The following is a 16899-nucleotide window of genomic DNA, read 5'->3' as shown; positions in this document are numbered from 1 at the left end:
CACAGAAACGGCTGCGGTGCCCGAGTTTCCCGGCACCCGGGGCAGCTCCGCAGCCGTGGCGAAGGAGCCCTCGCAGCAGGCGGCCACACCCACTCCCCACCCCACCTGCGTTGGAGACACACACGAAAAGCTGGCCCCAGGCGTCACGGCTAAGAGGTGCAGCTGATGGGAAAATCCATTCTGCAGGACCCAGCAGCTGGAACGGTCTCCTTTGGCAAAAACTACTCTCGGCCAGGAGTACCCGCGCTGCCTTGCTCTAGAGAGGTCCTTTCTTTTCACCCACTGGGAACTCAACAGTCACAATGCCCCCAGTTAGAGAAACAGACACAGGTTTACAGAGCCAATGTCCTCTGAACAACATCTGCTGCAATGCCCAGTGTGTACCCAGAACAATTCGGGGAAAATTCACGTAGAACTCCATGCTCAAAAGCCAGCAGCACCCTCAAGCTCCCAGCACCTGCATCCTTACCACTGTCTAACTGAGGACAAAAGAAGATGTTAATTAGGGCCATACATAATGAAGACAATGAATACGTTTAAACCTTTATTATTTTCACGTGCACAGCGTCCACTCAGAAACCTCTGCCAGAGAAGAAGAAAAATGGATTTTAGAACCCCTACACTGCTTAAACAAAGCCAAACAACAGGGTGCCATGGTGATGGAACAGAAAAGGATGCCCATCTCAGCGGAGTCATGGTCATGCCAAGAGAACAATGAACTTACCGAAAAAGTCGAATGAAAACGGGTCCCTTCCACCAAAAAATTCCCTGAAGACTTCATCTGGGTTACGGAATGTGAAGCCAAAATCAAACGGAGTGTCAAAATGAATTCCACCTACGTAATACAATAGAGCTTTTAGTTTTTGAATTCTTGCGTTTAGGAGGCAGTTACTTATCTACAAAACATCCTATAAATTGGAACCTAAATTAAAAAAAAATGGGTCATACACCCATGGCTTTTTTCGCAGCCTGTGACTGGTGGGGAGACTCGAGCGCGGGCTTCGCACTCCTGAAGGTCACAGCGGCGTAGTCACTAGCACTTTCTCACCATCTCTACAACGACCATCCACACACAGGAAAGCATTTTCTGTCGTGAAGCGTCATGTACATGAAGCAAGGAAACATTCACTCACGCTCGTCACCCGGGCCGGGTCTGTGCTCAGTCTGCAGCACTAATATCCCAACGCCCGCCAAGGGGCTGAGCAGGCGCGGGCTGTCACGGGCACTTCTCATCAAACACACGCACCCATGTGGGGCTGCCGCCGGCCACAGGCCCTCAGGTTTGTGGGTACCGTCTGTCCTCTAAGCCCTATGGATATTCTGACCCAGGATGAGGTACTGATCTGGGAGCACAAGCCCACAGTGTGTCAGAGCAGGGTCGTAATGGACTCCGTATCTACCAACAGCACATCCGCGCACACCATCGTCGTCTAACACGAGGCTGTTCAATGTGGTCCACCTCACCTCCTCCTCCGCAATCCAGCCCCTTTCCAGGCTGCATGTGTGTTTCTGAAACACGCCCCGGTCCAAGAAAACTGACAAATCCAACCCCTTGTCAAGACCTCCCGTAGCCAGATGGCCTCCCTTGCTCACTATCAAGCCAAGAAAAAAATCCACATTTACGTACCTCCACCTCCACCATTTAACCCTTCTTTGCCGTATCTGTCATAGATGTCCCGTTTTTTGGCTATAAATTTAAAAAGGAGAGTCAGTAAAGAACAAGTTCTTTTCCCCTTAAAATTCACCTAAGTATTTCCAAATTGTAAACCAAGGAACCAATGCAGTTTTCAAGGTTTCACAGTTAGCTTTAAAGGAGTTTGGCCTCCCTTAAATAAAAACAGGGAAGAGGGATCTCCTTAAAAACTCGGAAAAATTTTTAAGTAGTAGGCAGTTTAAATGAAGTATTTCTTTCAGCCTACTGTACACAGAGCATGTGGCTCATGCAAACATTAAAATCACACTGCAAGTTCTAAAACTACTCGAATTCTAGATGTGTACCTTCTTACTACCAAGTCCAACTACGGGGGATAAGATCTGTGGCATGGAGAAACAGGATGGGGACTCGGTGGGGCAGGAAACCAACGTATGGAAAGCCAGATGACGCGCCAACTCTAACCCCACAGGCTTAATTCCCTTGGAAGAGCAACAGCCCAACCAAGCCTTGACGATGCTCTGCTGTCCTCTGTCTTCTATTTACCTTCTAGAACAAACAACTACCCTGCAGCCTTTGACACGTGTTTTCCCCCAAAATATCAGGTTTTACCAAATTGTGAGGTAAAATAACAGAGGTTATGGGGAAACATGCACAAGCAAACCACTGAAAGCCAGTTCATTTCTACTACCAGAGCTCTAGTAAGAATGGTAACCACACCTGCGAAGGGAACTTCTGGGCTAGAGGCTGCGTAAGAGAACATGAAAGACACTCTCCCTAAGAAAAGGGGAGAGATGAGAAACAACAGCGTCTCTATGAGAATTTAAAGGTTCTCTTCCTGACAAAAATCAACTTTGAGTTGAATTTTTTTTTTTTTTAATCACTTGACTAAAATAAAAAAACCAGTTTGGGTTTAGTCCTCCATTTTTCTAATGTTCCTGGTCTGTGAATCCACAAATCCGGAAGTGCTGGATCAACACAAACAAGGACCAAACAAATAATGACACGGAGGTCCCACGGTGCTGTCAGTCCAGTTCAGAAAACCAGTATAAGGGGCGCCTAGGTGGCTCAGCTGGTGAAGCGCCTGCCTTCAGCTCAGGTGGTAGTTTCAGGGTCCAGGGATGGAGTCCCGCTCCCTCTCAGCAGGGAGACTGCTTCTCCCTCTCCCCCACCCCTGCTCTCGGGCTCTCTCAGATGACTAAAATCTTTAAAAAAAAAAAAAAAAAGACAGAACCCACTATCAGGTTAAGACCTTAAATGCCACATCTGAAAAAGATTGCAATTATCAGTGTTTATGTGTTTTCTAGTAACAAGTTACTAGTGAAATAAAAGATCTGGGATTTCCTTTAAAGTAAAAGAGATGTGTTAACAGATAAAACAAGAATGCTCAACGTATTGTTAAGCAGTGGAAGGGGAGTGATGGTTACATGGAGTTCTCTCTAAAATAAAAAATGCCCTTCACAGGGCGCCTGAGTGGCTCAGTCGGTTAAGCGTCCGCGTTCGACTCAGTCATGATCCCAGGGCGCCAGGACGGAGCCCCACATCCGGCTCCCTGATCAGTGGGAGCCTGTTTCTCCCTCTGCTCCCCCGCATGAATTCTCCCTCTGTCACTATGTCTCTCTTAAAAAAAAAAAAAAAGCCTTTCACTAGTGACCCTGACCACATGTGGACACACTTGAGGCGAGCACCCACGCCCTGCAGCCAGTGAGTCCTACTCTATCCTGGGTACCTCTGCCTTGACTCACACCAGGTCATTCGATGCTGCATCCTGGCGAGGCGGTGTCAGCAGATTTCCAGTCTTCTAAAAAAGCTCCACACTGCTCTCCCAAGCCCAGGACCCACACTCTTTTCTTCACCAAGAATCTGCTGACTGAATCTGGCTAACAGCCCACCTTCTGCTTGATTCATGAAACCAGGCTAATGGGTGGGACTTTCAAAAGCCTATGCTTTCCGGGGCGCCTGGGTGGCTCAGTTGTTGAGCATCTGCCTTCGGCTCAGGTCATGATCCCAGGGTCCTGGGATAGGGCCCCGCATCGGGCGCCCTGCTTGGCGGAGGCCTGCTTCTCCCTCTCCCGCTCCCCCTGCTTGTGTTCCCTCTCTCACTGTGTCTCTGTCTGTCAAATAAATAAAAATCTTTAAAAATAAATAAATAAATAAAAATAAAATAGCCATCCTGAAAGAACTGCTAGAAGTCAGGGTGCGCTACAGCACAAGTTAACTCTCAAGTATCTGCCAGGAATAAGACTCAAAGTTTCACAAGAAAAATAAGAAACTTCCTTTCTCGGTGCCCAATACCTCAGCCAGCCACATCCATACCCCACTGGCCCTGGGGAGAGCCCCAGCTCTGGACAGGTCAACTCACCATCTGATAACACCTCATACGCCTCAGCTACTTGCTTGAATTTTCTCTCTGCTTCTTCTTTATTCTCAGGGTTCTTATCGGGATGCCACTTGAGTGCCAATTTCCGGTACCTTGAAAAGAGTCAAAGAGCAGAGGTCACGTCCACGTGCAGAACTCCACTGGCTGTGGGACATCATGCGGCTGCGAGATGGATGCGGAGCTTTAAGCTCGTGACACGAACATCGATTTCAACAGTAAAAGCTCCCTCTCCCCCACCACGAAAGAAACAAGTTCTCAAATCCACCCAGCGGAATACAAACCAACCTCTAGAGATACAGGAATGTGAAAATGTGTGAGGACCAATGCGTGCAGGCCGAACTGGTCAGCGGCTGAGAGAGCACAGCACACAGAGGCAGGGGCCAGGCCTGGTCACAAAGGCATGGGTAAGGCCGACAAACCGAACCAGGGACCAGATGGGTTCTAGGAGGACAAGCTGGGGTCACATGACAAGGGTTTTTTAAAGCAGCTAACACCAAGGACGTTACAGCACCACACTCTGAGTGCCGAGTGCCAAGTCAATTCCATTCCAAAGTCCAACGTCAGTTCTCTGCGATTATTTCACATCCTCAGTGTTTGATCTACTTTAAGCAGCCAGCAGAATCCACTGTCCCAAGGCAAAGTAACAGAGGAAACCAAGTGACCTTCTTATTCCTCAGTGACAAGGGACAGGCTGGGCCTAGGTCTGAGAAGGCAAGAGTTAATTTGCTAACTATTCTGTCCGAAGATAAAATTAAACAGCAATATTCAAAGAGTGTTAAATTACATGGGGCCCATTTCAATAGATAAAAAGTAACAATACCCAAGGACCAGTGCAGGACTGCACAGATTATTTCATAAATACAATTACTTACGCCTTTTTAATATCCTCGGCTGAGGCATGTCTCTGCACGCCTAGAACTTCATAGTAATCCACCATGTTTTAACAGGCTGTTGGAGTGAGTCCTGCGATTAGAAAATCCACAGTCAATGACAGGACTGCCAAGGTTAGGTTCATCGTGGGGAAGGAACACAGCAGAGAGGGAGGGGAATGTCACCTCACCTGCACACTAACCACTAGCCTGTCAGGCTGGACCCTTGTCTGGGAACAGATTCCAAGACTTGTGCCCTAAGACCCTTCTTGATATAGAATAAAAAGCTCTGAAATAGCCTAATAATAGCTGCCTTAACTAAATAAAACTAACAGGTGACTCTGAGGCAGACACTCAGGGCCCACTTGACCACCAGCTGACAGGCCCTTTGTGAGTATCTTGTTTTCCTGACACGGGCCGTGCTCAGGGAGCTTTGGTTACCTCCTTCATTCAGTGCATTCCTGTGCCAGGCATTGGGCAAGACTGCACAGCCACCAGGATGAACACACTGTCCCTGTAACATGGGAACCACACAAAGACTGGGGACGAGCTGATGCGCACCCCCCCCCCCCCCCCCCGCACCCTCCCTCAAAGTCCTGAGAAAGAAAAAGGAAATGTCTTTGACAACACAGCTATCAGAGTACCTTTACCCTCTGGCTTCAAACTCCCATCCATCCACAAAACAAACACATTACTGCCCTGCAGTCGATACTGATGAGAGAATGTCCCCACAGATCTCACCTTCAGTGGAAAACTAGCAGCAGAGATTTGCCTCACACTTACCCATGTCACTGCCTAGGGCAGGACAAGGAGAATCCGTTCTGCTTCTGCCACCTCTAACAGGAAGGGCCTTGGGTCCCACAAACCAGGTACATGTATGCTGCCTCTTCAAGTGAAATCTAATGAATTCACTTCTTTGAGTAAAACACCTCATTCAACGCGTGATCAAAAACTTACGAAGAACAGGCCTAGCCTCTGACAGGACGCATGAATTTCACCAGGAGAACAGAGCCTTCGGTCAGACTGCTCTGCCCACACCTGAAGCTGGGCTTCCCACGGCGTCCCCAGAAACTCAACTATCAGACCTCAGAGACACTCTGACTCTGAGTCAGGACATGCAATCATAGTCTTCCTAAGGCCACCGTGCCGAGGCTGAACGCGGTCTAGGTTAAATAATGTCACAACTAGCAATTTTTCCACTGCTCAAAACAAGATGCACACACAGTCGTTGCCAACGTTGGGGGACCAACCCACGGTTTAAAAAAAAAAAATCTAGTATTACGTCATGACTCCAAACTGAAATGTACCAGCCAAGCATTTACAGAGAAACTCTGTATTTAAAGGGTCAAAAGGGGGTGCCTGGGTGACTCAGTCAGTTGGGCAGCAAACTTTCAGTTTCAGCTCAGGTCATCTCAGGGGGCTCAGGTCATGATTTCACAGTCATAGGATTGAGCCCTGCATCCGCTTCCTGCTCATGCTCATGCTCGCTCTCTCAAATAATCTAAAAAGTAATAATAATAAATAAAGGGTCAGAGGAAGCAGATGAAATCTACTCGTTACTAGTACAGGAGCTAGACACAAGGAATAATTCAAAAATATCACAAGATTGGGGCGCCTGGGTGGCTCAGTCGTTAAGCGTCTGCCTTCGGCTCAGGTCATGATCCCGGGGTCCTGGGATCGAGCCCCGCATCGGGCTCCCTGCTCTGCAGGGAGCCTGCTTCTCCCTCTCCCACTCCCCCTGCTTGTGGTCCCTCTCTCACTGTGTCTCTCTCTGTCAAATAAATAAAATCTTAAAAAAAATAAAATAAATAGGGCGCCTGGGTGGCTCAGTCGGTTAAGCGACTGCCTTCGGCTCAGGTCATGATCCCAGGGTCCTGGGATCGAGCCCCGCATCGGGCTCCCTGCTCCGCGGGGAGCCTGCTTCTCCCTCTCCCGCTCCCCCTGCTTCTCCCTCTCCCACTCCCCTGCTTGTGTTCCCTCTCTTGCTGTGTCTCTGTCAAATAAAATCCTTAAAAAAAAAAAAAAAAACCAAAGGATGATGTAAAATAGATCCCCCCCCCCACCTTGAAATACCTAGAAATGTTAAAGTCCAACAAATACATTTGAAGAAGCTGAGCTGCCAGAAAGAGGCTCAAGTGCCAGACACAACCAGGAGTCTACACCAGAAGTGGTAATCCTGAGATTGGGGCCGGGAGGGGGCGGGGGGTGGGGGTCGGTCCTACGTTCTCAGGACAGGACTTGCTTTTGAAGGCACAGGAAAGAGTGGCCGCACTGCAGACAGACAGACAGACACACACACACACACACGCCCCCCCTCGTACTGTGGCTCCCCAAGGGCTGTAATTACAAGAAAGGGGGAGGAGAGAGGTTTCTCTCCAACCCGCTGCAGAGAAAGAAGCCCCCTGGGCACCTGAAGCCTGAGGGCTCGGTCAGAGGTACAGAATGAAATCTTATTACCTCCATTATCCTGCGATGCTCCACACTCTGCAGAACTAACAAATACGACCCCGGGATGGTGAGGCAAATACAGGTACACCTGAGCACTAAGTATCTCCACAAGCTAAGTCACACAGATTCCAGCAAAAAAACACAACCCCTGCTCAACAGGAGCTGACAAACTAGAGACGAGGAAAGCATGAGGAGGAGTGAGAACACCTCCAAGAATCTGAAACAAAGAACTTGAAAGGGAACATACTAAAAAAGCATTCGGGACTGAGCTTTGGTGGCTCAGTTGGTGAAGAGTCTGCCTTCGGCTGAGGTCATGATCCAGGAGTCCTGGCATCAAGCCTAGATTCGGGTTCCCTGGGGCTCCCTGTTCAGCAGGGAGCCTGCTTCTCCCTCTGCCCCTCCCCCTGCCCATGCTGTCTCTCTCAACTCAGTCTTTTATAAAAGAAGTTTTATAAATACTTTTTTCTAAACATTTTATTTATTTATTTGAGAGAGACTGAGAAAGAGAGAATACGAGCAGGGGGAAAGGGAGAAGCAGACTCCCTGCTGAGCAGGGAGCCTGATGCGGGACTCGATCCCAGAACCCTAGAATCATGACCTGAGCCAAAGGCAGACGCTTAACAACTGAGCCACCCAGGTGCCCCTAAATAAAAACTTTTAAAAGTTTTTATAGATATTATAAGTTATTTACATGTTGTTTTTATAAATAAAACTTCATTTTTTTTATTGGGGGGTAGGGGGCAAGGGCAGAGGCAGAATCCCAAGCAGGCTCCACACCATGACCCTGAGGATCACAACCTGAGCCAAAGTCAAGGGTCAGATGCTTAACCCACTGAGCCACCCAGGAACCCCAATAAAAGTCTCTTTTAGGTAAACTCTACCCTCAACGTGAGACTCAAACTCACGACCCCGAGAGATCAAGAGCTGTATGCTCAGCTGACGGAGCCAGTCAGGTGCCCCAAGTACAAACAAACAAACAAACAAAAAGGCACATCCAGGGGCGCCTGCGTGGCTCAGTCGTTCAGTGTCTGCCTTTGGCTCAGGTCATGATCCCAGAGTCCTGGGCTCCCTGCTCAGTGGGAAGCCTGCTTCTCCCTCTCCTACTCCCTCTGCTTGTGTTCCCTCCCTCTCTTGCTGTCTCTGTCAAATAAATATTAAAAAAAAAAAAAAAAAAAAAAGACATATCCAGTCATGTCATTTAACAAAACTCTTGTAGCTGACATAAAATAGGGCCCTGCAGCGCACAATTAAAAAATCCATGTTCTGGGGTGCCTGAGTGGCTCAGTCCTTAAGCATCTGCCTTCGGCTCAGTCATGATCCCAGCATCTTGGGATCCAGCGCCACATCTGGCTCCCTGCTCAGCGGGAAGCCTGCTTCTCCCTCTCTGTCAAATGAATAAATAAAATCTTTTAAAAAAAAAAAAAAAAGGAAAACAGTATCACAAAACCAGAAACGAACAACTGGACACCAAACTCATTTTCAGAAAGCCCTTCGGTCAAAGATCTCATGAAGGAAATCAGGATATATTTTGGTGAAATATCGTATATCAATTTGATCACCTGGTGAAGGAGAAATTTAGAAAAGGATGTAGAACCTCAAATACAGCAATAACAGTTCTACAGATAGGAAGGTTAAGAACTCAGAAGAGACTTGAACAAGACTTACCATTTAAGAACATCAAAATACGTACTTTTCTCAAATAGAGTCCCAGAATTTTTTTAAATTACAAATTAAGGAGAGAAAACTCTATGGTGACTATTTTCTGGTAATTAGCTGTGACAGACACAGAAGAAAGAGAACGCTGCTTGGGAGGAAGACCTCCTCCTCTGTCCTGTGGCCCTTCCAGGGGGCCTCAGCCACAGACACGTGGACGGGAGAAAACTGAAGGTAACAGGCACGGACAGGAAATTCACAGGCAGGCAGGCAACAGGAAGCTTTTAGGCGCTCAGGAGAGGGGGGTCTGAGGACAGGAATGGGAGGAAGACCCTCAGCAAGGAGAGAGGTTTGGGAACACAAGGTTGCGCTGCGTTTCCTTAGGTAAAGAGGAGTCTCTGTTAATAGAGCTCTTCCTGGTGCAGGCTCTCCTTTCCTATGTAAATTAAAGCAGTTGAGGGGGAGGCAGAGGGCCTTTTCCCGCATCTGCTGGGTTTTGATTACTTTTAACTCTGATATAATCTCTAGGCAAAAGTGGCCCATCCTGGGGCAGCCTGCCATGAGCCTCTACAGTAACAGGACGACATACCCATGAGAACATGATTGTGCACAATATGGTTTTTGCAATTCTGTTTGAGTATGTTCAACATAAACTATTGAAGTATTTGTCTGAAATGCAATCAGTTACACAACATGGAAGTGAGCACCCAATTTGAAAAGGTTTCCTCGCAGGTAGTTACAACATTCAAAACACACTGGTCGGCCAGTGACTGGTCGGCCAAGTTCAGTCTCCAAATTACTTGCCACAGAAGAGGTCCCAATTCTCATGACCTAGAAGCACAGCAAGCTTTATCTTCAGGAAGTAAAAACCTAACCACCCACAACAAGGCAAGGGCAGCCAGAAAGAGCAGAAAAATCAGCATCCTAGCATCTCCACTTCAAAGGGCTAATAATTAACTACGCCAGATTACTGTCCCTTGTGGGCCCCAGCTGTTGCTGCGTGCATCTGCGGGAACCTTGGAGCGCCCAGCAGCGACAGGACAGGTCAACCCACGGTTACCAACGCGCAACAAAGGGAGAAATCTCAGGACCAGGCTCTCGCTTTCTAACAGCTGAACCATCACCAGAGCCACACGTGGTCAGAGGTCATCTGGTGTGTCGGATGCCACTGCTAAGGTGTCCTTGGTACCACTTCAAAGCTGGATTCAAGTCCAAAGGCTTCTCTTTATCTGCAAGGATGTGCCGTCTTTGTGCAAATGAGGGTGGCAGCGTGGCAGCAAGATCCTCAAGGCAGTCGGTGCAGAAGTGGGTGGAAATGTGGCCTCAACACGCCAGGTGGTAGACGCCCTGGCTACCGAACCACCTAAAAATATCCCCCAGGACAGGCGCCCCCCCGGGGGGGTGCACAAGCACCACCAATTTAATATAACCTGGGAAACAACCAACACTTGAATAACGGCTATTCTCGTTTCTTTCTCAAAGGCTGTGCCCAGAAGAAAACGCAAATGAACTGAATGAGACCGATCATCTGGAGAGTCCAAAACCTCACCCTCCAGCCACCTCTCCAGCACAAGGCTGCTGGCACCTCCACCTTTCTCTGCTCCTGCACCCAGTCCTGTCTAGCTCCCCTCAACACCAGGACCACCACTTGAAGCTTACTCTCACTAAGGTCAAGAGGAAAATCTTGCGCAGTTTGACTCCCCAAAGCCCTCAGCACACGGGGGCTTTCCAGTCCCGTCTCCGTCCCCTGGTTTGTTCTCCCAAAGAGCCGTTGTGAACACAGGGTAGGGAAGCTAGGGTTCAGATCCCTCTTCTCATGCTACACTCATGTGTTTTCATCCACTCCCATCATGCAAATACCATCTATTTCGCAATGATTCCCAAATTTAAGCTCCAATCCTAGGTCTCTCTCTGGCACTTCAGACATGAATAGACAGATGACTACCTGACATAGCTACTTGGCCGTGTGACAGACCTCCCAAACAGACCAGGACCAAATTTCACTGGATGCTCCCTACCCCACTCCTCGTCTTTCTCTAGTAAATTCTGCCTTCCGCTTCCAGGCTTTTGACTGGAAACTTTTGTCCTCATCAACACTGCTACCCACCCACCCACCCACCCCACATACACACACACAAAGTAATCCACAGTTCTGTCTGATATGTCTGCCAACTATCCCAAACCCCTTCAACTTTTCTCTATCTTTAATGGCACCAGCCCCTCCTACTGCTGGAGCCTCTTAATCATACCCTCTTCTCTCACAGCCAAGGTAAGCTATAAATATGCTGGGGCTATCACAGCAGATACAATATGGTGCCCGCACTGGACAGAACCGGCTATAAAGGACACGGTCAGCTCTGCTGGGGATGACATGGAGTGAGACTTGACTTCACTGGTAATGCAGGCTCTGGGGCAGGAAAGTACAGGATGAGCCTAGGACATGCTATTGAGCAAGTAAGTAAAGATGTTAGCAAAAAGTATAGGCCTGGTCAAAAAAACAAACACCAAAACTAGAACTCTAACATCTTGGAAGTGGCTAAGAATCAACAGCAACTAAATGCCACCTGGGCTCAGGACTGGTGTGTGGAGCACAAGGCCAAGAGTGGAATGCTGGCAGGTGCAAATCAAGTTCACGGTTCACAGTACTGCAGGAACGCGGACCTCTTCGCTTCAGTAAACGGACTGTGGTTCCACAGAGTATTAAGGAAAGTCGGATCAAAGGTAGACAGGAAATGGTCCTACTGTCTTGATGACTCTACTATAAATCTGAAATCACGCTGGGGGGGGGGGGGTGTGCAAAAAGTCAAAAAGAACAAGTACAGCCAGGTCCAAAGGCCATCGGAACAAAACTGATGGAGCAGTGGCGACCAGAAGGGAATCAGACCATCAGAATGACCGCCATGCACTCAAAATACACACCAGAACAAGAATCAAAAACTTACTATGCTCCCTGTCCTGTACAAACTACATTCGCAACCAAATAAATGCAGAGCCATCTTTCTTTTTAAAGAATGCCAGCGAACAAATGCAGGAAAAATGCCAGAATGAGAAAATGATGATTGTGAAAATAACCTAGTGCCTCTCAAAGCACAGACTTGAGCCAGCAACACCAGCATGTCCCTGTTAAATAAAAGGACCTCTAAAGTAACCAAGTTTCAACTTTGCCTCATAAAGCATCCCCACTACAATAACCACTAATTAGTCCAACTTTCTCTGCCTGAACCAACCCCAGGGAGCAGCCATCAAGAGCGGACAGTTTTGGATTCTTTCCGCTGAACAGTGGGGCCTCCAGGGAGCTGTCACCCTTTGGTCCCTGGTTCAGGTTACACAACGCAGGCTGAATTTCTCTTCCACAGTAACTGTATCGGGCTCCCTGCTCCGCGGGGAGCCTGCTACTCCCTCTCCCACTCCCCCTGCTTGTGTTCCCTCTCTCGCTGTGTCTCTCTGTCAAATAAATAAAATCTTAAAAAAAAAAAAAAAACTTTTTAATCCACATGACATGTTTGTACTAGTGACATTACGTTCAGTTTAGTAATAATTCAGGCTTCCAACATTCAAGGGCTTTATCTTCATGAATTTTTCACTCTCTCGACTAACAGGGCCTTACATCTCGTGGCAGTTCTTCCTAAGAACTCTGCCCTGATCCCTGCTTTGAGCAAGCTCCAAGGCTGCAATTCCTTAGTACCCAGAATCCAGGGACGGTCCGAGCGTCACCAACAAAAGGTAACAAGACTACCATACTTCTCTGAACCTGGACCATCAGTGCTAAGTCAACCCTCCTAAGAAACATTCCTGAATTCAATCATCAACGTCAACTGCGCCTGTCTTTTTAAGTCTCTGGTCCCTGTCCTGCCTCTATGCAACCGTGGCTCTTCCGACAAAGGGGCTGCACAGCTTGCCTCATCCATTCCCCTTGGTGATGCTGGCCCACTGTTCTCATCAGCTAAAACCTTTCTGGTAACAAGTCCACCATCAACATAGTTACTCTCAAAGAAAACAATGACATAATTCTGAGTCAATTTAGTCATACAAATTTACTATTTATAACAATCGTACGCTAGCTTTGGGAATAAGCACCAAGTTTAGCAGACAAGTGAACAACTTAGTCATGGACAGTTAACACAAATATGCCCAGAGTGTGGGGGAGAGGGTATGGAGACAGTGGGGCAAAGAAAGCGTAAAAAAACACTGCCACTTCCTGAAGAGCTGGAAAACAGAAAAGTTGCCTGTGGAGAGAGGCGAAATTATCTCCAACTGAAGTGACAGCATACGCAGACAGAACTATAAAAGCACATGGCCCGTGTGAGAAGCAACTAGTAAGGCAAGACTAGTACTCAGCTTACCTGGGAGGGTCGAGAAGGAAGATACAATTCAAGAGTAATTTTAGAACATGCCAAAGAAATAGGACTTCTCGATTATAAGCAAAAGGCTTTTTAAGCAATGATCTATCAGGGGTGTATTTGAAAAATCACTTGTAAGCACAAGATACGTCAACTTCTAAAGGAAGTATGTTTGTTTGTTTTTTTTTAAAGATTTTATTTATTTGACAGTGAGAGATACAGTGAGAGAGGGAACACAAGCAGGGGGAGCGGGAGAGGGAGAAGCAGGCTTCCTGCTGAGCAGGGAGCCGGATGTGGGGCTCGATCCCAGGACCCCGGGATCGTGACCTGAGCCGAAGGCAGACGCCTAACGACTGAGCCACCCAGGCGCCCCTACCTTTTCTCATTTTTAACAAATGCCAAGAAGATAAACAAGTTTTAACATAAACTCAAAAATATGCTCTATAAAGACAATAAAATGAAAATACCCTAAGATCCACAAATAAAGATCTAATAAGGCACGGAAGACCCTGGACGTCGCCACGGAAGCTGCAGAGCGGGCTCAAGTAGGGACACCACCGCGTCCCCCACGCAGTGTCAGCCACAGGCTAAGGACCCTGCCCTCTGCTCACAGCTTCAGAGCAAGGAAGGGTAAGAGGAGTAAGTTAAACTTAACAAAATCCACCAATTATCTATGACTAACCTCAGAACTTTATACAAAATAAAATTCCACGTATACATTTGTATCCGTAATTTCCCTACAGAACGCAGTATTTCAAAATACTAACAGCCTTTTCTAAAACAATATAAACCCATACACTAAATTGTATGTCCCATTGTAGAGTACAGGATAAAAGAGCCTGGAAACTTAGAAATACTACCCAATTCCAAAATAACTTTAACTAAACTGCTGCTCAGCCACGAGATATGCAGATAAAATCAGATTTTATATAGACTATTTCCTTACCCACAGATAAACTAATCCCAATCTTTAATCCAATTTTCCTAAAGCATCAAATACATCCATTTATTCTCAAAACAACACCATGTGTGGCGACAAAACATTTAAAACGGGGGCTTTGGGCGCCTGGGTGGCTCAGTTGATTAAGCGACTGCCTTCAGCTCAGGTCATGATCCTGGAGTCCCGGGATCGAGTCCCACATCGGGCTCCCTGCTCGGCAGGGAGTCTGCTTCTCCCTCTGACCCTCCCCACTCTCATGTGCTCTCTCTCATTCTCTCTCTCAAATAAATAAAATCTTTTAAAAAAATAAATAAATAAAAATAAAACGAGGGCTTTACCGTCCCTTCTCCCCAGCTACAACCGCAAGCAAGTCCCACGGGGGCCGTGAGCACGTGCAATCCCGCTCTCACCTAGGACTCCCCGCGACCAACACACACGCCAGAGTCCTACACCCCGTTGGGTCTTCCAGGGGCAACTGCCGTTACAGAGGACAGGCAACACCAGAAAAGTAAGAGCCTCGGAGGGGCTGAGACTCCCACCCCGTGCCTTCTCTTTCCAGGTGTGCCCAAGACCAGGAGGATTCCTCCCGCTCTCTGCTACTCTGCCGGGAGAAAGGGGCTCCTCTCCTGCATCCAGGTGCCGAGAAGGAAGCAAACACTCTGTGAAAGAGCCGACCACGTAAACTAAAGCACAGATGCCCACAAAGGCCTCAGGCGGGTGGAAACTGCAGCCAGCACACATGTGAAACCTCACTGCCTCACTGGGCGAACTGCTCCCAAAAGGCAGCCATTAATCCTGAAGTCGTCACAATGGAAGAGACTTTGAGACCTCAGTCCCCTGGTCACACCAGCCACACTTCAAGGGCCCCACAGCCACATGAGGCTACTGACCTCACTCTGGAAAGCACAGGCAGAGAACAGAGCTCACAACTCATGGGGAGTCTAAAACAGCCTCACAGAAATCAATTCAAGGTTAAAGGAAATTTAGAGGAGTGGGAAGAAAATTCTCTCACTAATCTTTTCTAGTGGATACTCTGAAACTTCTCTCATTTCCCACTAACTGGACCTACTACTGTATTTAAAGGAAGCTATAAAAAGCAACACTTTCTATTCTTTCAGTTAAGAACAAATGCTTCTGGGGCGTCTGCCTGGCTCAGTCAAAAGAGCGTGCAACTCTTGACCTCGGGCTTCTGAGTTCAAGCCCCACATTATAATGAATTAAAAAAAAAAAAAGAAATGCTTCTTAGGACAACCAGTTTATTAATCCATGAAATTTCCAACAAAATATGCTTGACCAAGGTAAAAAAATTAACTCCAGCTCTTTGATAAACCCACTAACCTAATCCCCATTAACCAAAAGAACTACACCTCATTCCAATAAACTTAACCCACAATGTCAGGAATTTCAGAAAGCATGTCACACAGGTCATTGGTACCTAAACGTAAGTACCATATCTCTCCATGTTTTTTTAAGATTTTATTTATTTAGGGGCACCTAGGTGGCTCAGTCGTTGAGCGTCTGCCTTCGGCTCAGGTCATGATCCCAGGGTCCTGGGATCGAGCCCCACATCCGGCTCCCTGCTCCGTGGGAGGCCTGCTTCTCCCTCTCCCACTCCCCCTGCCTGTGTCCCCTCTCTTGCTCTCTGTCAAATAAATCAATAAAATATTTTTTAAAAATTTATTTATTTATTTATTTATTTATTTGACAAAGAGAGCACAAGCAGGGGGAGCAGCAGAGGCAGAGGGAGAAGCAGACTCCCTGCTGAGTACGGAGCCCGATGCACGACTCCATCCCAGGACCCTGAGATCACGACGTGATCTGAAGGCAGACACTTAACCCACTGAGCCACCCAGGCACCCCCTGTGTTCACTCTCAAATAAAATTTTTAAATAAATAAATAAATAAAAATACCAAAAACATTCTGTTCTTCTCGAGGTCTGCCCTCGGGGAAACTGTTCTACCACAGCCCATTGTACCTGGGTGCGGCCGGAAATACCCAACTCCAGTTCCCTCCAACCCTCCCTGTCCCGCCTGAGGGAGGGGAACTGGAAAACCCTGGTGAAGTGGACTAGAAGGTGGAGACCCACTCCTGGGACGGTGGAAACCTTCCGCTCCCCCCACCTGGCCTCCACATCACCGAAGGCCTGTGGGCGCAGCTGCTCTGGCACGTCCCTCATGCCCACCTTTAAACAAAACGTTACGAGGCACACTAGAAGGCAAGCCCAGGCAAGCCTCCGGACAGGGCAGACAGCACAGATACCGCAATCATCACACCAAGAACTGGGTAAACCTAGGATTAATACGCCAAGAGCTTAAATGCAGAATGCAGACACCACGCTAAAACAGATGGGTAATGTCAGCAGAGGTGAAAATTCTAGGAGTCAAAGAGAAATGCCAGGGATCAAAAGCCCCAGCAGAAATGAAGAATGCCTTTGATGAGCTTATTCATAAACTGGGCATGGCTGAGGAATCCGACAGAACGATGGAAACTCAGAAAACTGGACAAGGGGAAAAGCAGACTGACATTGGTGTGCCAACAAGCTGTGGGACAACAGGCAGGGACCAGAGCGGGGACCAGGGCGGGAGGAAGGAAGGAGTGTAAACAGTGCTCTGAAGCA

General features: G+C 47.7%; 1 protein-coding gene across 4 annotated transcripts in view; it reads right to left on the bottom strand.

Moving 5' to 3' along the window:
- Nucleotides 1–16899, bottom strand: part of DNAJB6 (DnaJ heat shock protein family (Hsp40) member B6) — a 66003-nt gene that overhangs the window by 36185 nt on the left and 12919 nt on the right. For 3 of the 4 annotated variants that reach the window (XM_035029886.1, XM_035029884.1, XM_035029887.1), the window contains exons 2-5: nt 4904–4994; nt 4014–4123; nt 1628–1687; nt 725–835 (exon numbers count right to left, since the gene is read on the bottom strand). In XM_035029886.1, coding sequence (XP_034885777.1) covers nt 725–835; nt 1628–1687; nt 4014–4123; nt 4904–4968 — 346 coding nt within the window. In that variant the 5' untranslated portion in view covers nt 4969–4994. Of the gene's footprint in view, nt 1–724; nt 836–1627; nt 1688–4013; nt 4124–4903; nt 4995–5091; nt 6307–16899 lie in introns of those variants that run through there. The other variant, XM_035029885.1, reaches the window with a different exon arrangement.

This window comes from Mirounga leonina, unplaced genomic scaffold, assembly GCF_011800145.1.
Source record: "Mirounga leonina isolate KUSES-001 unplaced genomic scaffold, KU_Mleo_1.0 Mir_321, whole genome shotgun sequence".
Classification (NCBI taxonomy): Eukaryota; Metazoa; Chordata; class Mammalia; order Carnivora; family Phocidae; genus Mirounga; species Mirounga leonina.
This window is presented reverse-complemented; position numbering and strand designations above follow the sequence as displayed.